This window comes from Pelodiscus sinensis, unplaced genomic scaffold, assembly GCF_049634645.1.
Source record: "Pelodiscus sinensis isolate JC-2024 unplaced genomic scaffold, ASM4963464v1 ctg78, whole genome shotgun sequence".
Classification (NCBI taxonomy): Eukaryota; Metazoa; Chordata; order Testudines; family Trionychidae; genus Pelodiscus; species Pelodiscus sinensis.
The window spans coordinates 339,901-361,483 of NW_027466023.1; the positions used below are offsets into that span (position 1 = coordinate 339,901).

At 49.1% G+C, this 21,583-nt stretch overlaps 1 protein-coding gene across 2 annotated transcripts in view; it reads left to right on the forward strand.

Annotated features, from left to right (window-relative positions):
* The window catches only part of HCLS1 (hematopoietic cell-specific Lyn substrate 1), an 88,696-nt gene extending 67,447 nt beyond the window's left edge, over positions 1-21,249 (forward strand). For both annotated transcript variants that reach the window (XM_006120741.4, XM_075918371.1), the window contains 8 exons: positions 1,823-1,933; positions 5,530-5,585; positions 11,720-11,789; positions 12,249-12,448; positions 14,724-14,837; positions 16,715-17,033; positions 18,105-18,176; positions 19,353-21,249. In XM_006120741.4, coding sequence (XP_006120803.2) covers positions 1,823-1,933; positions 5,530-5,585; positions 11,720-11,789; positions 12,249-12,448; positions 14,724-14,837; positions 16,715-17,033; positions 18,105-18,176; positions 19,353-19,489 — 1,079 coding nt within the window. In that variant the 3' untranslated portion in view covers positions 19,490-21,249. The remainder of the gene's footprint in view (positions 1-1,822; positions 1,934-5,529; positions 5,586-11,719; positions 11,790-12,248; positions 12,449-14,723; positions 14,838-16,714; positions 17,034-18,104; positions 18,177-19,352) is intronic.
* Positions 21,250-21,583: the final 334 nt, after the last annotated feature.

Here is a 21,583-nt window from a genome sequence, read left to right on the forward strand (position 1 = left end):
CAGTTCCCCAACAATAGAGAGGCTACAGCCAAGATAACACCCAGCTTCCCAGACCAGCACCTCCCTCTGGAGAATAAGCCCCAAAAGATACCATGTTGTTGTACAGTATAAGCTCCCCTTCCTTCAATGTGGAGAGGAAACGCCACAACCTTTCCCTTTGTGCAGCTCCATCCTCACCCAGCCTTTCTGCCCAAAGTGGTCTTCCATTTTCATGTGAATCAGGGCATGTTTCTGCCTGTGTTCTTCCTTAAACGGCATGTGATGCTCGAGAGTGAGTCCTGCACTCCATGGATGTCATGAGGGCTTTAGCCCTCTACACTGAATACATCAAACCATTTTGTAAATCACAACTTTTTATTGCTATTGTGCAATGGATATGTGGGCTGCCAATCTTGTCCCACCATTTCTCTTCCTGGAGCACGTCCTGCATCAGGACATGCTATGACCTGGCCAAACTCCCAGCTGTAGTCCTGATGGCTCATTTCACAAGGGCACAATCTTCCTTGGGTGCATTCCTCATGAGGAGAGGCTGAAGGATTTGGGTTTGTTTAGTCTGCAGAAGAGAAGAGTGAGGGGGGATTTGATAGTAGCCTTCAACTTCCTGAAGAGAGGTTCCAAAGAGGATGGAGAGAGGCTGTTCTCAGTCGAGAGCAATGGTCTCAAGTTACAGTGGGGAAGGTCTAGGTTGGATATTAGGAAAAACTATTTCACTAGGCAGGTGGTGAAGCACTGGAATGGATTATCTGGGGGGGAGTGGAATCTCCATCTCTAAAGGTTTTTAAGTCTCACTTTGACAAAGCCCTGGCTGAGTTGATTTAGTTGGGATTGGTCCTGCTTTTGGTAGAGGGCTGGACTTGATGACCTTCTGAGGTCTCTTCCAGCCCTATGATTCTATGATCCATCACAGCTGAGCACAACCTCTCTCCATCCTCCCTTTAGGAAGTTGAAGGCTGCTATCAAATCCCCCCTCACTCTTCTCTTCTGCAGACTAAATATGTCCAAATCCCTCAGCCTCTGCTCGTAGGTCATGTGCTCCAGCCCCCTAATCATTTTGGTTGTCCTCTGCTGGACCCTCTCCAATGTGTCCACATCTTTTCGGTGGAATTGGATGCAGTATTCCAGATCTGGCATCACTAGTGCCGAATAAAGGGGAATACCTAGTCACTATTCACAACTTCAGATACAAAAATAATACATGCATCCAAACAAGATAATCATATTCGGAAAATCATAACTTTTCCAATGACACCTTACATGACCCCTCTAATACAAACTGCACTATTACTATGTCATAATAATATCACTATAAATAATAGGGGGTGTAGTGTCACACCGAGGGCCTGACAGAAAGGCAGATCATTGTAGTAACAGCATGTATGTGGACTGAGAGACTGCCTCTTGCCTTACATGCAAGATGGGGAGTGGGGGGAGTGTCTCTCTGGAAGAGGGCAGGGCTGTTGATGAGGGAGCGATGTCTAAGGGGATAATCCAGCCTTCAATAAGCCATCTTACTCTCCACACATACCCCAGGTGAGGGGCATGGTGAGCTGGAGAAGGCTTTTATTGCCCACAAGGCAATGAGGAAAAGATCACGTAACTTGGCCCCCATGATCCTTATCCCACCCTCCCATCCGCACACTGTAAGCCTTGTCCAATTCCCACCACTGTCAGCATCCCATAAGCCCTACCTCAAACTCCCCGGCCCCTCCATCCTCTGGTACAGAGTTGCCTTCATAAGTTATCTGAGCCTGAATTAATTGACTGTCTCTGTCTCTGTGTTGTTGTCCCCCACACCTATGTTCTGGCTCCCCCATGGCTGCAGACTATGCTGTGGGCTTTGGTGGGAAGTTTGGAGTGCAGAAGGACCGTCAAGACAAATGTGCCCTTGGCTGGGAGCATCAGGAAGAGTTGAACCGTCATGAGTCCCAGACAGGTGTGTGCAGTTGCCAGCTTGGGGGAGGCATGTTTGTTTGGGCCAACCTATGGTGCTTTTGGCTCAGCTAAATTTCAGGGCTGATGGGGCTGCACTGTGATCCAGATGTGGGAATGCTGAGAACTGAAACACAAAGCTGGGAATTGGAGGGATTCAGGTGCCTGGAGCAGTGGGGGTCACGGAATAAGCCACACAAGATGTGGGCCACCTGGAGCAATGTGTGTTGGAGGGTAGAGCACAGGAAGTGCTCAAGAGTGTTGGTGGGGTGCCCAGCTCAGTAGGGACTGAGCTATGGTGAGGGTGTCCCAATCACTGGGGGATGGGCTCGAGGGAGGGCACCTGGATTAATGCCACATTGCACAGATGGTGAATTCATTCTGTGGGACTCTATAATCTTCATCCAAGAATATTAAAGGAACTGGCACAAGAACTTGCAAGTCCATTAGCAAAAATTTTTAATAAATCTCTAAACTCAGGGGTTGTACCATTTGACTGGACAATTGCTAATATCATTCTGATTTTTAAGAAAGGGAAAAAAAGCGACCCGGGTAACTATAGGCCTGTTAGTTTGACATCTGTAGTATGTAAGATCCTGGAAAAAATTTTGAAGGAGAAAGTAGTTAGAGACATTGAGGCTAATGGCAATTGGGACAACATGGTTTTACAAAAGGTAGATCGTGCCAAACCAACCTGATCTCCTTTTTTGAGAAAGTAACAGATTTTTTAGATAAAGGAAATGCAGTGGATCTAATCTACCTCAACTTTAGTAAGGCATTTGATACAGTACCACATGGGGAATTATTGGTTAAATTGGAAAAGATAGGGATTAATATGAAAGTTGAGAGGTAGATAAGCAACTGGTTAAAGGGGAGACTACAGCGGGTCATATTGAAAGGTGAACTGTCAGGTTGGAGGAAGGTTACTAGTGGAGTTCCTCAGGGATTGGGGCCAATTTTATTTAATCTTTTTATTGCTGATCTTGGCACCAAAAGTGGAAGTGTTCTAATAAAATTTGCGGATGACAAAGTTGGGAGCTATTGCCAATTCAGAAAAGGATCGGGATATCATACAGGAAGATCTGGATGATCTTGTAAATTGGAGTGATAGCAATAGGATGAAATTTAATAGTGAGAAGTGTAAGGTTATGCATTTAGGGATTAATAACAAGAATTTTAGTTATAAGCTGGGGACACATCAGTTGGAAGTAACGGAGGAAGAGAAGGACCTTGGAGTCCTGGTTGATTATAGAATGACTATGAGCCGCCATTGTGACATGGCCGTGAAAAAGGCTAATACGATCTTGGGATGTATTAGGCGAGGTATTTCCAGTAGGGATAAGGAGGTGTTAGTGCCATTATACAAGGCATTGGTGAGACCCCATTTGGAATACTGTGTGCAGTTCTGGTCTCCCATGTTTAAGAAGGATGAATTCAAACTGGAACAGGTACAAAGAAGGGCCACTAGGATGATCCGAGGAATGGAAAACCTGTCTTATGAAAGGAGACTCAAGGAGCTTGGCTTGTTTACTTTAACCAAAAGAGGGCTGAGGGGGGACATGATTGCACTTTTTAAATATATTAGAGGGATAAATACCAGGGAGGGAGAGGAATTATTTAAGCTTAATACCAATGTGGACACAAGAACAAATGGATATAAGCTGGCTAGTAGGAAGTTTAGACTTGAGATTAGACAAAGGTTTCTAACCATTAGAGGAGTGAGGTTCTGGAACGGCCTTCCAAGGGAAGTAGTGGGGGCAAAAGATCTATCTGGTTTCAAGATTAAACTAGATGGGTTTATGAAGGGGATGGTTTGATGAGATAACATGGTCTTGGTAGCTAATTGACCATTCATTATCAGTGGGAAATAGGTCAATGGAGGGATGATAGGAGTTACTATAGAGAACTTTCTGGGTGTCTGGCTGATGAGTCTTGCCCACATGCTCAGTATTTAGCTGATCGCCATATTTGGGGTCGGGAAGGAATTTTCCTCCAGGGTAGATTGGCAGAGGCCCTGGAGGTTTTTCACCTTCCTCTGTAGCATGGGGCACAGATCACAGCTGGAGGATTCTCTGCATCTTGGGGTCTTCAAAGTATTTGAAGGCTTCAATATCTGAGATATAGGTGAGAGGATTATTCTAGGAGGGGTGGGTGAGATTTTGTGGCCTGCACTGTGCAGGGGGTCAGACTAGATGATCATAATGGTCCCTTCTGACCTTAAAGTCTATGGGTACGTCTAGACTACATGGCTCCGTTGACGGCGCCATGTAGATTTGTTTTCTTGGCAAAGGCAAATAAAGCCGCGATTTAAATGATCGCGGCTTCATTTACATTTACATGGCTGCCACGCTGAGCCGACAAACAGCTGATCAGCTGTTTGTCGGCTCGTGCGCTAGTCTGGACGCTCCCCTGTCGACATCAAAGCCCTTTGTCGGCAGCCCCAGTAAACTTCATGCCACGAGGAATAACGGGGCTGCCGACAAAGGGCTTTGATGTTGACAGGGGAGCGTCCAGACTAGCGCATGAGCTGACAAACAGCTGATCAGCTGTTTGTCGGCTCAGCGCGGCAGCCATGTAGATGTAAATGAAGCCGCGATCATTTAAATTGCGGCTTCATTTGCCTTTGCCTATGTGTCTAATCTACATGCCTCTGCCGACAGAGGCATGTAGTCTAGACACAGCCTATGAGTCTATGAGTCTATGAGACTCTGGGTCTTGGACATCTCCCAGTGACCATCTGCCATTTTCCTCAGGCTGGCTGCCACTGCACTGATGTGCCACTGGCTTGTCAGTCCATCTATGGCAGGAATTGTTGGCATTGGTTGTCAGCAAGTAACCTTCATGCTGCACATGTAGCATGGGGCCTCCCTAGCAAAAAAGATGCCATTGGAGCTCCTGGAGTCATAGCAGTGATTGTTCCCAAACAAACGCAGCCCCTACACAAACACCCTTTAATGGGGCACTTGTCATTTGAAATGTGTGCTATGCTGAATGAGCTCAAAGGGCCTGATTGGAGGACTGTGTTGCAATCAGGTTTCCAGAGTGGGTGCTTGTCCATGAAACTGAAACTGGCTTTGCCAGGCTGTTCTGCAGCATTGGCCCAGTGTCAGACACATCCCTGCAGCTTGCAGGGAGCAGGACACTATGCGGGGCCCAATCATGCAGTGATTCCAGGGACTGATTGTGGAGGCTTTTTCTAGCATTTTCCCAGTTTCAATGCAAAACATCCTGCAGGCCTCTGGCTAAGACAAAATGACCAGGATTTGAGCCCCCTACCTCAAGGCACTGGGGAGTCAGGAGAGTGTTCCCCCCGTCTCCGAGTATTGTCCATTTAGTGCCTGATATGGGTTCGTTGTTTAATGGGGATTTCACACCTTCTACAGGAGCAGCACTGGTACCTGACTAAAAGGGCCAGGGCTTTGAGTGGGCCGGTTCTGAAGGACAAATGGATTTGTTTGGCTGCTCTGACAGATCTTGATTTTTCATGGGTTGCTGGATGGGGCAAAAATCCTGCCCCCATTACACAGGGCATCTCCCAGTGTCATCTATGGGAGGTACCCCTTGTAGCTGAAGGCAAACTGAACCCTTTTTGTGTTGCAGACTATGCCAAGGGCTTTGGTGGTCGGTATGGTGTTCAGGAGGACAGAGTGGATGAGGTAAGTCTGTTGTGCTTAGCACAGTTCACAGTTATGTTCCCAGACCCCAAATCTTGCCCCCTGCAAAGGGGAGTGACACCTGCATGCATCTTCTCAGCAGCCTTTATCCATGCAGTTAATTAGTTGTGATGATGGAGGGATATGGCCTTGTGTGTGAAGGATGGAGAGGTGGGGGGGAAGAGGTGAGAGAGAATGTGAGGACTACATGATAGCTCCATTTGAAGTCCTGAACTGCAATGTGCAAGTTTAAGTTGCTCCAGGTTAGTGATTTCTGAGGGTACGTCTAGACTACAAGTTTTTGTCGACAGCAGCTTTGTCGACAGAGACTGTCGACAAAACTTCTGTCAACAAAGAGTGTCTAGACTACATCCAGTTCTGTCGACAAAGCTTGCTGTTTTGTCGACATGAGAGTGTAGACACAAAGGACAGTGTAGATGCAATAACTCCTTCTGTCGACAGAACTCTGTCGACAAAAGGTGTTATTCCTCGTAGACTGAGATTACTGCCGTCGACAAAACTGCTGAGTTCTGTCGACGTTATGTCGCCAGAACTTGGCGGTAGTGTGATGGGGGACTTCAACTATCCAGACATATGTTGGGAAACTAACACAGCGAGGCACAGTCTATCCAATAAGTTTCTGGACTGCATTGGAGACAACTTTCTGTTTCAGAAGGTTGAAAAAGCTACCAGAGGAGAAGCTGTTCTGGATTTGGTTTTAACAAATAGGGAGGAACTAGTTGAGAACTTGAAAGTGGAAGACAGTATAGGGGACAGTGATCACGAAATAATAGAGTTCATGATCTTAAGGAAAGGCAGAAGGGAGACCAGCACAATTGAGGTAATGGATTTCAGGAAGGCAGATTTTGATAAGCTCAGAGAACTTGTAGGTAAGGTCCCATGGGAAGCAAGACTGAAGGGAAAAACAACTGAGGAGAGTTGGAAGTATTTCAAAGGGACGTTGTTAAGGGCCCAAAAGCAAACAATTCCGCTGTGTAGGAAAGATAGAAAATACGGCAAAAGACCAGCTTGGCTTAACAAGGAGATCTTGCATGATCTCAAAATAAAAAAGGAGTCCTATAAAAAATGGAAACTAGGACAACTAACAAAGGATGAATATAGGCAAGCAACATGGGAATGCAGGGGCAGGATTAGAAAGGCAAAGGCACAAAATGAGATCAAACTAGCTACAGGCATAAAGGGAAACAAGAAGACCTTTTATAAATACATTAGAAGCAAGAGGAAGACCAAGGACAGGGTAGGCCAACTGCTCAGTGAGGAGGGAGAAGCAGTAACAGGAAACTTGGAAATGGCGGAGATGCTCAATGACTTCTTTGTTTCGGTCTTCACCGAGAAGTCTGGAAGAGTGCCTAACGTAGTGAATACAAGCAGAGAGAGGGTAAGTTTAGAAGATAGGATACACAAAGAACAAGTTAAAAATCACTTAGGAAAGTTAGATGTCAGCAAGTCACCAGGTCCTGATGAAATGCATCCCAGGATACTCAAGGAGCTGATAGAGGAGGTATCTGAGCCTTTAGCTATGATATTTGAAAAATCATGGCAGACAGGGGAGATTCCAGAAGACTGGAAAAGGGCAAATATTGTGCCCATCTATAAAAAGGGGAATAAGAACAACCCAGGAAACTACAGACCGGTCAGTTTAACGTCTGTCCCAGGGAAGATAATGGAGCAGGTAATTAAGGAAATCATATGCAAACACTTGGAAGGTAATAAAGTGATAGGGAATAGCCAGCATGGGTTTGTGAAGAACAAGTCATGCCAAACTAATCTGATAGCTTTCTTTGATAAGATAACGAGCCTTGTGGATAAGGGAGAAGCAGTGGATGTCATATACCTAGACTTTAGTAAGGCATTTGATACGGTCTCGCATGATATTCTTATTGATAAACTAGGCAAATATAACTTAGATAGGGCCACGATAAGGTGGGTGCATAATTGGCTGGATAACCGTAGTCAGAGAGTTGTTGTTAACGGTTCTAAATCCTGCTGGAAAGGGATAACAAGTGGAGTTCCTCAAGGGTCTGTTTTGGGACCCGTACTGTTCAATATCTTCATCAATGATGTAGATATTGAGATAGAGAGTACGCTTATTAAGTTTGCAGATGATACCAAACTGGGTGGGGTTGCGACTTCTTTGGAGGATAGGGACATAATTCAAAATGACCTTAGCAAGTTAGAGAAATGGTCAGAGGTAAACAGGATGAGGTTTAATAAAGAGAAATGCAAAGTGCTCCACTTAGGAAGGAACAATCAGTTCCATACATACAAGATGGGAAGCGACTGTCTAGGAAGGAGCATGGCGGAAAGGGATCTAGGGGTCATAGTGGACCACAAGTTGAATATGAGTCAACAGTGTGACGCTGTTGCAAAAAAAGCAAATATGATTCTAGGTTGTATCAACAGGTGTGTTGTAAGCAAAACTCGTGAAGTCATTCTGCCGCTCTACTCTGCACTAGTTAGGCCTCAGCTGGAGTACTGTGTCCAGTTCTGGGCGCCACATTTCAAGAAAGATGTGGAGAAATTGGAAAGGGTACGGAGAAGAGCGACAAGAATGATTAAAGGTCTAGAGAACATGACCTATGAAGCCAGGCTTCGTGAACTGGGCTTGTTTAGTTTGGAAAAAAGAAGATTAAGGGGGGACATGATAGCGGTTTTCACATATCTAAAAGGGTGTCACAAGGAGGAAGGAGAAAATTTGTTCCTCTTGGTTTCTGAGGACAGGACAAGGAGTAATGGGCTTAAAGTGCAGCAGGGGAGGTTTAGATTGGACATTAGGAAAAAATTCCTAACTGTGAGGGTGGTCAAATATTAGAATAAATTGCCAAGGGAGGTGGTGGAATCTCCCTCTCTGGAGATATTTAAGAACAGGTTAGATAGGCATCTGTCAGGGATGGTGTAGATGGAGCTTGGTCCTGCCTTGAGGGCGGGGGGCTGGACTCGATGACCTCTTGAGGTCCCTTCCAGTCCTATGATTCTATGATTCTATGATAGTTTTGTCAGCAAAACCCTATAGTCTAGACACACCCTTAGGGAGGAGCAGAAGCCTTTCCTGTGAGGAAAATATTTTTTTCAACAGCTCTTTAGCAAACGAGGCTCCAGTGAATCTGGCAGGGAGACACCATTCCTCTCATGAGTTCCTCATTCTGAAGGACCTGCCTCGCTGCTGTATCTAAAATGCTTTGCACACAGATTTGGCATAGTTTCCCTTCTGTCTTTCACACACTTTTTATGTTAATATTTGCATCAGAAATAAAGACTCACAAGCCTGGTATTACAAAGCATCGATTCTATTAATAGAAAGGGGTTCCTGCAGCATTTTCCATCTTCTTCATCAGTGTTTGTGTGGCTAGTCATCTTGGCGGGGTGACTCTTAGCTAAGGCTGTAGCCGAGGCATCAGTCTAGAGATGGTCCAGATGCCACTGAAAAACATATCATGGGCCATGAAATCTGGTCTCCCCCTGGGAAATCTGGTCTTTTGTGTGCTTTTATCCTATACTATATAGATTTCATGGGGGACACCTGTGTTTCTGAAATTTGGGGTCCTGATTCAAAAGGGAGTTGTAGGGTTACAAGGTTACTTTAGTGGGAGTCACAGTATTGCCACTCTTAGGCTGTGTCTAGACTCCATGGCTCCATCGATGGAGCCATGTAGATTAGACAGATAGGCAAAGGCAAATGAAGCCGCGATTTAAATGATCACGGCTTCATTTAAATGTACATGGCTGCCGCGCTGAGCCGACAAACAGCTGATCAGCTGTTTGTCCGCTCAGCGCGCTAGTCTGGATGCTCCCCTGCCGACATCAAAGCCCTTTGTCGGCAGCCCCGTTATTCCTCGTGGGATGAGGTTTACCGGGGCTGCCGACAAAGGGCTTTGATGTCGGCAGGGGAGCGTCCAGACTAGCGCGCTGAGCGGAAAAACAGCTGATCAGCTGTTTGTCGGCTCAGCGCGGCAGCCATGTAAATGTAAATGAAGCCGCGATCATTTAAATCACGGCTTCATTTGCCTTTGCCAAAAAAACAAATCTACATGGCTCCGTCGACGGAGCCATGTAGTTTAGACGTACCCTTACTTCTGCACTGCCTTTAGAGCTAGGTGGCAGGTGTTGGCCATATGCCCAGCTCTGAAGGTGTGTCCAGTCAGTAGCAGCACAGAAATAAAGTTTTCAGCTACCAATTTAGGAGAAAGATTTGATGGCTAATAGTTAGCAACTACCTTGAATCGTACTTAACCATCCAATCTTTCTTCCAAATTGGTAGCTGAAAACTTTATTTTTAATCTTTTGATACGCTTTTAGAAAGATTGTCTTTTAAAATTTTTTTTTATATTTTTGTTTTTTTGGTCTTAGGCGGGGGGGGGAGGGTGTCTGACGAGGGGGACAGCTATGAGCTGGAGTTGGTGAGGGCAGCCTGCCATGTCGGTGATCTGCTGGGGAGAGGGGCAGGATGAGGCCTGGCCTGGGGGGCTATCTTGGGGGCCAGTAGCCAGTTGCCAGCCTGCTGGGGGAGGTGGGAGCCGGAGCTGGCGGAAGCCAGGTCTACACTCAACGAGAAAGTCAACTTAAGATACACAACTCCAGCTATGAGAATGGAGTAGCTGGAGTCGATGTACTTGAAGTCGAATTTCTGCAGGATTCCCATTGCAAGAGGTCAATGGGAGAAACTCTCAGGTCAACTTCCCTCACTTCTCATGACCCTGTGGAGTACCAGGATCAATGGGGGCAAAATCAGCAGTTGATTTAGCAGGTCCTTACTACACCCACTAAATTGAACCCTGGAAGATTGATCTCTGGAGCATCAATCCCAGGGTAAGTGTAGACCTGGCCAAAAAGATGGAGAGGCAGAGGCCTACATGAGGGCTGCTGGAATTTAGTCTGGCAAGGACAGGCTGCCAGGGCCCAGAGAACTGGAAGAGGCCCCAAGGGAGGATGTAACTCATGCCTTGGGGAAGGCTGAACCAGGAAAGCAGTAAGGGGGCTGGGAGTGCCAGAAGTGCGGCAGGGGGCTTGTGTGTAACCACTTGTGTTTCAACTGTCACATACCTAGTATCCATGTATCATCCATCCTCATAACATGATCAAAATCAAATCTTGAACAGCCTCGCCTCCAGTAGATTTCTCCTTCTAAAGTTTTTTTTTTTTTAAATCCCAATATATTCCAATAACTTATTGGATAATCTGTGCCATGCTGTGTTGTTTTCCCAACAGATGTTTGGGTAGTTAAGTCCCCCATCATCATCAAGTCCTGTGCTTTGGGTGATTTTTGTAAGTTGTTGAATAAAAGGCTCATCCACCTCTTCTTCCTGGTTAAGTGGTCTATAGAAGAGCCCTACTATGACATCGCTCTTGTCTTTTACTCCTTTTATCCTAACCCAGAGTCTGTCTCTTACATCCCTCTTGACGTCTGTCCTAGTGTATAGATTTTTAATATATAAGGCAACACATTCTGCTTTTCCCCCCTGCCTGTCCTTCCTGAGCAATCAGCCCCCTACTATACCACTATTCCAGTTGTGTTTATTGTCCCACCAAGTCTCTATGGTGCCAGCTCTGTCATAGTTGTGTTTAGCATTTTAAGTTCTTCTGTTTTATTCCCCATCCTTGCATTAGAATACAGACATCTATGCTACTGATTTCATTTACCAACCCCCAGCCCGTTAGTTCTGTCTTCTCTCTCCCTTAATCTTGCTATAACAACATATGCTCCCCACCAATTCTGGTCTCCCAGATCTCAGTGTTTTTCACTTACCTATAGGCTTTGGTCATGTTCTCCCTTCAAACCTAGTTACCTCCTCACTAAATTAATCAGTCTGCATCAAATATGCCCTTCCCCTTAGGAATATTGTGGCAAGGCTGTGAAGAGCAAAGAATTGATAATGGAAATTAATGTTAATGGTCAGTGAATGGGCCAAGACTCTCCACCTGGTGATATTCTTTCCTCTAGAATGGGGAAACCGAGGCACTGAGAGAAGTGACTCACTCAGCATCATCCAACAGGCCAATTGCAGAACTGGGAATAGAATAACCCAGATGAGTGTCTGGTTCCACCACTGCCTTGGGAACTCTGGCTCTTCTGCATGTCTTCCCTTCATGCTGGATCCACCGGTTTTTTCCCTTTACAGAGCGCTGTTGGCTTTAGTGAGATGGAGGCTCCAACTTCCTCATATGAAAAGACCAAACCTGTGGAGGCAGGTAAGACATCTGGAAACAACCAGAGTGCCTATCCCTGGCCCTGCAGCTGGGAAGGGCCTGTGTTCTCCGGCTGTTTCCTCCGATCTCTGCAGCCAGAGACTCTGCACTGGGCATATTGGGGCAATGTAGGTTGAATATTGGGAAAAACCAGGACGGTGGGGAAGCACTGGAATAGGTTCCCTAGAGAGGTGGTGGAATCTCCATGCCTAGCGGTTTTTAAGTCCCAGCTTGACATATCCCTGGCTGGGATGATTGAGTTGGGTTGGTCCTGCTTTGGGCAGGGGCTGGACTTGGTGACTCCTGAGGTCTCTGTTGTCCCAGGATTCTAGGATTCTAAGTGGTGTGAGTTTGGATGGATGAGAAGACAGGCTCAGTGGGCTTGGCTGGCAGCATGGAGGCAGCCCATTAAGAGGGAGGGGACCCCAGTGCCTGTTGCTGAGAAGCCATTTCCCTGTGCAGCATCAAGTGGAGCCCGAAGCCTAAAGTCACGATTCGAGGGCCTGGCCAAGTCAGCTGATGAAGAGGCTAGGAAGCGGGTGGAAGAGGAACGAATGAGGCGTCAGGCCCGGGAGCAGCGGGAGCGCCAGGCCGCCCGGGAGCAGCGGGAGCACGAGGCCGCCCGGGAACAGCGGGAGTGCCAGGCCGCCCGGGAGCAGCAGGTGATGGGCCCAGTGCCAGCCCTGGCTGTGTGGCAGTGCTGTTCTGTCCCGCTGAGGGGGACGGGCTGTACGCTGTTAAGGAGCACACACAGGCTGTGGACATGGGAGCCTAGAATCATTGTCCCCTTTCTCAGGGCAGGCAGGGATTTGCCCTCGGCCCCTCGCCATATTAGTGTTGGTGCCAGACATCCTGATTTCCTGGACAGCACCTGGTCTGCCTGCCTCAGGGCAGACACACTCCAGGGTGACCACCTTTCATTGGGCAGGACTGCCCCGAAAGGTACCGTTCAAGGCCAGTGTCTGGACTGAATGACTCCGAGACAGCAAGGGTCCTGGATTCCCTGCAGTGCAGCTCCACCCCTGCCCAAGGCGTGAGGATGGTGCCAGTCTCTTCCCAGGGGGTTGGGGGCCGAGGTGGTCCACTGCTCCCCCCTTGTCACATGACTATGCCCCCTGCTCCTCCTTTTCCCCCTACTAAGAGCTGCCCACGGAGCCCAGGCTGCTGTGGGGTTCCCCCAACCCTCTCCCTGCCCCCTGCTAATATCTTTGCATGGTGTATTAGCAGGGATGTTCTATGGAAGACATGGCAGGTAATTGTCTTGCTCTGTTCTGCATGGCAAGGTCCAGTTCTGGGTGCCACACTTTAGGAAAGATGTTAGCAGGTAGCAGGCTTAAAACAAACAAAATGAAGTATTACTTCACACAGCTCACAGTCAGCCTGTGGAACTCCTTGCCAGGGGATGTTGTGAAGTTCAGGACTAGAACAGGGATCAAAAAAAGAGCTAGATAGATTCATGGAGGGTAGGTCCATCAATGGCTATTAGCCAGGATGGGCAGGAATGCTGTCCCTAGCCCGTTTGCCAGAACCTGGGAATGAATGACAGGGGATGGATCACTTGATAGTTCCCTGTTCTGGACATTCCCTCTGGGCATCTTGCATTAGCCAGATACTGGACTAGACGGACCTTTGATCTGACCCAATATGGCCATTCTGATGGTCTTATGACAAATTAGAAAGAATCCAGGGGAGAGCAACACAACTGATAAGATTTCATCACTTTGACGTATAGGGAAAGATGTTAAAAAGTGGGCATATTTAGTCTTGAGAAATGAAGAATGAGGAAGGGATCTGAGAAGTGTCCAAAGGACTAGTCCCAAGAGAACTGTCCTCAGTTGTTCTCCGTGTCCACTGAAGGTAGGACAATAAACCGTCTCAGTCTGAAGCAAGGGAGATTGAGGCTAGATATTAGCGAAAGCTTTTCTTACACTAAGGGTAGTTAAGTTCTGGAACAGACGTCCAGAGGAGGTTGTGGAATTCCAGTCATTAACAAGTTGGACAAACATCTGTCAGGTATAGCATAGGGCAGGGATGGGCAATAATTTTTATGGGGTGGGGGGAATGATGATGGGCCAGACTTTCCTATTATATTAATGGAGGGAGAGGATGTGGGTTCTGGAACAGAGTATGGATGCAGGAGGCAGACCTGAGCAGGGGACTGGGGTGCAGGAAAGGAAGTGAGGTCTGGGAGGGAGTTTGGCTACAGGAGAGCATTGTGACCTGGGGCAAGGGTTGGCATGTGGCAAGGGGTGTCTGGTGCAGGTTCTGTCCATGAGACACTTACAAGCACAGGTGATGCCCAGCCAGCGGCACAGCGGGGCACTCAGGCAGGCAGGCTGCCTGCATGCCATGGTGGCCCCACACCACTGCAGGAGTCTGGCTGCTGCTGCAAACTGAGTGCCCCTTGTGAGGAGAGCAGCAGTGGGTCTCCATGCTGCCCTGGCCCCCAGTGCCATCCTCACAATGGCCGATGCTTCTGGAAGTGGTGTGGCTGGGGCTGCGGCAGGCATGGGACTTTTAGCAGCCTAAAGGGTTATGGTGGGCTAGAGGCAAAGGTTTCACGGACTGGATCTGGACTCCGGTCTGTATTGTGCCCTCAGCACAGAACCCTTGAGGTCCCTTCCAGTCCTACCTTTCTATAAGACTCCACTGTGTGACCAGATGCCTCATTTCCCACTTGCATGTGTGCACCGGGGACTGGTTTCAGCCTTTCCCCTTCTGGCACATGGATGGGGTGGGGCGGCTTCCTGAATGGCACACACCTGCTGAGGCTGATTCCTGCAGGTTTCACACGAGTGGTGGGCTGGTCTCCTGATCAAGGCTCCAGTGGAAAGAATGAGGCTTGTGTGTAAACTGCCCCATGAGGCGTAGGAGAGGGAGTCACTTTGGATCCTGTTCAAAAAGACTGAATGGCACTGATGCTTTCTCTCCCGGAAGGAACCCCAGAAGAGTGAGGAAACGAGCCATAAGGAGCCAGTTCCCACACCAGCTGTGGTACCCAGGAAGATTTCCAAAGCACCAGCGGTGCTGCCTAACCGACAGGGACAGCAGGTACAGGGGCGGGACTGCTGCTGTTGGGGAAGAACAGCATGTAGATCAGAATTGGTAGGGGGAAGGGCTGTTCCTATGAAGGGAGGGCAGTGTGGGGAGGGCCATAGTAGGGCACTTGACACTCCCCTCTGTTCAAACCAATCTGGAACTGGACTCAGTGGAGGGGCGAGCAGCAGCTGAGCAGGAAAATGAAAGGAGCAGTTCAGTTCTAAGCAACTCAGTACCAGCTGTGCCCAGCACCCTGTATCAGAGCAGGGGGCTGCTGTGGCACCTACAGAACATGCTGTCTGCACCTCACCTTAGCGCTCTGCTACAGCACGGGCCAGAGCGGCCCTTCCAGCACTGTATAGGGAGCACACACAGAGTTAAGCCTCCCGACAGTGTGCAAAATCCTGGCAAGTGAGTGGTAATAGCTTCCAGCAGTTTCACTGAGAAAGGGCCAAGCCTCTGTTTATGCCTCCAGAACACATTGCAAGTTGAATGTGGAGTGCTATAAACAACCTTGAACCACACGCTGTGAGGCAATCCATGCCCTGGTGCTCCTCCTGCAGACGTCCCGCTTCGTTGCTGAGCCAGACACACACAGGCTGGCTGTGTCTACACTGGGCCACTTATTCCAGAAAATCAGCCGCTTTTCCGGAATAAGCTGCAAGCTGTCTACACTGGCCCTTGAATTTCCGGAAAAGCAACGACGTTGAACTGTACAAAATCAGCCGCTATTCCGGAAAAACTATTCTGCTCCCGCTCGGGCATAAGTCCTTATTCTGGAACACTGTTCCGGAAAAGGGCCAGTGTAGACAGCCCACTAGTCTTTTCTGGAAAAAAGCCCCAATCGCGGAAATGACGATCGGGGCTCTTTTCCGGAAAAGCGCGTCTACATTGGCCACGGACGCTTTTCCGGAAAAAGAGCTTTTCCGGAAAAGCAGCCTGCCAGTGTAGACGCTCTTTTTCCGGAAATACTTATAACGAAAACTATTCTGTTTTAAGCATTTCCGGAAATTCATGCCAGTGTAGACATAGCCGCTATGTCTAGACTACGGGGCTTTATCGGAACAAGGGACGCAAATGGTGCGCCACAATTTGTATACCGTTTTCCGATCGTTTTTTTGGAAGAGGATTTTCCAAACTCTGGCCTATCTCCACTAGTCCAAATTTTGGAAAAAAACCATCTTTTGGAAAAGCCCTTCTTCCTCGTGGGAGGAGGGCTTCCAAACGAGCGCATCTGCTCTTCCACACAAAAAAGCAGAAGAGCAGACGCGTTCCCTGGACGTGGCGGAGTTTTTCCGGGATGCCTCCTGTATCCTGGAAAACCCCATAGTCTAGACATAGCCACAGAGAGAGACACATGCACTCTTGCTGATTGGGTTTGGTCACTGCACTTATTGAATAGAGTCAGGCCCTATTCCCATTTAAATGTGCTGTGGTATCACTTGCCTAGCAGCTGGACAAAACACACAATGCCAACAGCACTTGTCTCAAATTGCCTGGTTGTAGCCAAGGTGTGTGTGTTGTTTCTTAGCAGCATGTGGTTTAAAATGGTTGAGCCATTTTTAAGCCACAGGGTTTCATCTGGTTTGCAGTGTCCAGCAGCTCCCTTCCCTTAGGACTGAGCTGGCTGGGTTCGGGGGAGAAGGTGCCCTGATAAAGCTCATGTCCTGTGGCTTTGCACAGTCTTGGGGAGCTGCCTAGAATGGGATTGGGATGTTTCCTTGAAAGCCCTTCCGGCGATGGGCACCCTGTGTGCGTAGGCACGCAGAACGCTCTCCTGGGAGCCGAGCCCCTGGTGCTGGGTGAGCACAGAGACGTGCAGGCCACGGATCTGCCTCCCAGTTCACTCTTGCTGTGAGTTACTTTCTCCTTCTTTCCTCCCTGCACAGAAAGAGCAGGAGCCGCAGGATGAGGACCAGGCCCCTGCGCTGCCGCCCCGGCCCTCTGACCTGGGTGAAGATGCCAGCGAGCTGCGTGAGGAGTCGCCTGGGGCGCAGGCCATCTATGCTGACAGTGTAGAGCTGCAGGGGGACTATGAGGAGCTGCCAGAGCCCGCTAGCTATGAGGATGGTGCTGACGTGGGCGGAGACTATGAGGAGCTGCCAGAGCCCTCGAGCAAGTACGACGAGGGTGAGGACGCAGGGGAGGACTATGAGGAGATCCCCCCGGAAAGCACGCCCAGCAGCAGCAGGAGCATTCCCTGCCCTGGTAAGTGATGGGGAAGGCGTGCCTGGGGCATGTCTCTATCTGTCTGCACTTCGGAGCCAGGCCAGGCAGGCCCTGGGGTGCACTCTGCAGTGATTGTCTCCCACCCCCAGACACTATGGGGAGCCCTGCTGGGGGCAGCCTGCTTTGCTCCTCCAGTTGGGAGAAATGGGGAGGGTGAGAGTGAGGGCCAAGCAAAGCACTGCCCTGCTTTAAGTCCTGAGACTAGTTCAGATGGTCCTGGGCCAGCCATAGACTTGCCTGCTTGAGAGGGGCTGGGTGGGCTCCTCGGGGAAGGGCTGCTGCAGTGCGGTGCTGGGAGGGGTGCGAAGTGGCAGGTGCTCCCCTGTGGCTTGCAGGGCTTGCTGTCCAGTCTGTGGCTAAGGCTTTCAAGCCTGCTAGGAGCGTGCAGCCAACCCTCCTCTGAGCACTAGTATCCCAGGGGCTCAGAAGGGATGATGGTGCACCGGGGTTGTTCTGTTTAGGTGTCAATGGTAAAGGATCAGTTGGATACAGTGATGGGGGGGGGGGCTCACTTCAACAGCCCAAAATAACTAGCCCCTCCCTGCCCACCTTGTCGGGACCCCGCACCTGCAGCAGGAGACAGTGCCCACCTGTACAGAAGGAAACAACCCAGACTGAGAAGAGCACTATGTCCTGCCAGCTAATGGAGCAGGTGCTGGGCACCGGAGAGGCACACAGACCCTCGCTAACATGGCTGGATCTCACAGCTGAATGCTGACTGCTTGCCTGGGATTGGGAGCCCATGGAAGTGAGTCTGGCCATGGTGCCCAGGCCAAACTGGGCTGTGTCCTAGCTTCTCCGGACCGAGTACTTGGCTCTCTCCAGTCCGTCCATCTTGTGCTCTGGCGAAGGACAGAGAGGAGCAGCAAGCGCTCTGGTCTGGCCCTTTTCTTCAGAGGCCTTGGCCACTCTGAGAAGGGATGAGAGCTCTCCCCTCGATGAGGCCTGAGGCTCATAAGGAGCAGGGAGATCACCCTTGCAAACCTGGCAGGGTCTGTGAACAGTTGAGTGCTGCCGCCTCCTGACTTGCCTGCTGGTTTTCTCCTGTAGGAGAGTCTGGTAATGTGTACGAGGCGGATGAAGCTGGGCTCTCTGCTGTGGCGCTCTATGATTACCAAGGAGGTGAGTGGGTTTGCTTGGCCTGGGGAGTAGCAGAAGGAGGTTATCTGCCTGCAGGGCAGGGGGTGGGCAGCTCAGGCTGGCTGGCAGGGAGGGGAAGAGAAAGCTCTGGGAGTTGTGTCTGAATAACGATGCCATATTAATCTCATGCTCCAAGGCCTAAGCCAGTCTGTGGCCAGGCAGTACCTCACACGACAATCAAAGTCCCACAGCACCGAGTCTCAGTGCACAGGTCAGTTGACTTGGGTTTGCAGGGCTCAGGCTGTGGCTTAAACATTGCTGTGTAGTTCTAGCTGGATCGGAGACCCACATGGAAACTGCAACTGTTAGCCCTGCGGCTTGAGCTAGCTGATCTGGGTCAGCCATCACTGTGCCATGGGTCTATGATTGCAGTGTAGACGTACCCCTACAGCCTAGAATGAGACCTAATGCGGGGGCAGCATATCCCTGTTCTTGCGGACACCAGCCCTGACAGAGCCTGATACCAAACTAGATATCGGCTACGTCTACACTGGCATGATTTTCCGGAAATGCTTTTAATGGAAAAGTTTTCCGTTAAAAGCATTTTTGGAAAAGTGCGTCTAGATTGGCAGGACGCTTTTCTGCAAAAGCACTTTTTGCGGAAAAGCGTCCGTGGCCAATCTAGACGCGCTTTTCCACAAAAAAGCCCCAATCGCCATTTTCGCAATCGGGGCTTTTTTGCAGAAAACAGTACTATGCTGTCTACACTGGCCCTTTTGCGCAGAAGTCTTTCGGAAATGACTTTTGCCCGAACGGGAGCAGCACAGTATTTCCGCAAAAGCACTGACAATCTTACATGAGATCGTCAGTGTTTTTGCGGAAATTCAAGCGGCCAGTGTAGACAGCTGGCAAGTTTTTCTGCAAAAGCAGATGATTTTGCGGAAAAACTTGCCAGTCTAGACACAGCCGAAGGTCCTGGGTCTGATCCAGTCTGGCAGTTCCTCTGTTCCTGCACTGGAAGGGGTGAGGCAAATCACTGGGGTGGGATGAAAGTGGAGAGGAGGGGAGGGCTGCCAATATGAGACCTGGGGGAGGGGATGTGGTGATAGTCTCTGCTGAACTCCATGTGTGGTAATTTTTGCCCCCTACCCTCCTCAGGATGTCTCTGCCCTCAGGAGCAAATTACATTGTGCCTCCTTTTCCTCTTTCATTTTGCAGAGGGTGACGATGAAATTTCCTTTGACCCCAATGACACCATCACCAACATCGAGATGGTGGACGAAGGCTGGTGGCGGGGGCACTGCCATGGCAGAGCTGGCCTCTTTCCAGCTAATTATGTGAAGTTACTTCAGTGAGACCTGCCCTTGCCCGAACCCCTCTGCGCTGCTGCCTCTTACTGCTTCAGTGCTTCGTGTGTAGCTAGGGCTGGGCAGCCGCGAGCAGCTCAGCTCAAATGCCTGCATAAGAAAAAAACTAACCAGAAATGACAAATAGGATCCCAGGGGTCAGGTTGGTGCATGTGGGAGCGGGGGTGGGTAAAGAAAGGGGCATGGGCCTTTCCCCTCTTGGGGTCCCGTTTCCTTTCCAGCCTGGCTGCCTCAGGGGAGTGGAGAATGGGAGCCAGAGCATTTCCCTTGCAGTTCTCATCCACCCTTAGCAATCACCAAAGTCTTCAGCATGTGCTGGCCTCTCTTCCCTGGGAGAGGAGGGGCTTAGCCCAGCTCCTGGTGCACTTGTATTTCTGTAACAGAAACCTCCCCATGAATGGCAGTCGTCCTAGAGGCCAAGAGCAAAATGTCCTTGTGATGCTCAGGCCAGGGTGAAGCACAGTGGCAGGCAGGATGGGTGGGTTTCAGTTTTTGCTGCCTAGGGATAAACAGGGTGAGAAACTGGGAACTTTTCACCTGCACCAAGCTCACCCAGTTCTTCTGTGTTGAAAGTGTGACCCTGGTTGCAACATGCTGTTCCATTAAAAGGGAGATGCCTGTGCAGAGGCGGACAATAAAGACTCATGCTAAGGCCTTCTTGCCTTTTGCGCCTCAGTCCAATGAAACCACTGTTTGTACTGTCTCTAGTGCTGGGGCCAAGCCTTTGAGAAGGCTATTGGAGGGCTTAGAGAAGCATGATGCAAGGTCTTGGAAATGCTTTTAGTGAGCCACTAAATTACCTAATTAATGTGCCAAAAAAAGTTGAGAAGTAAGCTAGAAAATCTGAGAAATGAGAGAAGTTGAACAGAGCAGACACAGGCAGTTTCAAGTGAGTGTGATTAACCATTGGGACATGAGCCCAGAGATGTAGTAAATTTTCCATTAGTTGGAGTCATTAAATCAAGAATATAACATAAGAAGGGCCACACTGGGTCAGACCAAAGATCCAGATACTCCATTAGCCTGTCTTCTGAGAGTAGCCAATGCCAGGTGCCCCAGAGGGAGTGAACAGAACAGGAAATCATTAAGTGATCCCTCCCCTGATGCCCATTCTCAGCTTCTGACAAACAGAGGCTAGGGACACCATTCCTGCCCATCCTGGCTAATAGACATTGATAGACCTAGCCTCCATGAATCTATCTAGTTTTGTTTTTAATCCTGTTAAAGTTCTGGCTTTCACCACATTCTCTGGCAAGGAGTACCAGCAGATTTAAAACAAATAAAAGGAAGTTCTTCTTCACACTGCACATAGTCAATCTGTGGAACTCCTTGCCTGAGGAGGTTGTAAAGACTAGGACTATAACAGGGTTTAAAAGAGAACTAGATAAATTCTTGGAGGTTAAGTCCATAAATGGCTATTAGCCAGTCTGGGTAAGGAATGGTGTCCCTGGCCTCTGTGTGTCAGAGGGTGGAGATGGATGGCAGGAGAGAGAGATTGCTCGATCATTACCTGTTCAATTCACTCCCTCTGGGACACCTGGCATTGCCCTCTGTCAGCAGACAGGATACTGGGCTGGATGGACCTTTGGTCTGACCCAGTCTGGCCATTGTTATGTTCTTATGACTGTGCACTGTGTGAAGAAAAACTTCCTTTTGTTTATTTTAAACCTGCTGCCTGTTAATTTCATTTGGTGACCCCCCGTTCTTGTGTTGTGTGAGAAAGTAAATAAATGTTCCTTAGTCACTTTTTCCACACCAGCCATGATTTTATAGACCTCTATCATATCCTGAAGTGGAGGCTGCCTGTTCACTGATGTGTGGGTGGGCACAGTGCATGGCAAATGACCAGATGGAAAGTGTGAAAAATCAGGCTGGGTGGGGGTGACAATAGGGACCTATACATGATAAAGCCCCTAATATCAGGATGGTGTTGATACTATGGGATGCCTGGTCACCCTGAAGCCATGGCTTTACCTACTCTCACGGCTCCCTGACCCTTGTGTGTATGCAATGGGAGGGGCAGGTGCTTTGAATCCTGTTGGCACAAGCCAGGGCTAATCTGGCTCTTGGCACCAAGCCCTG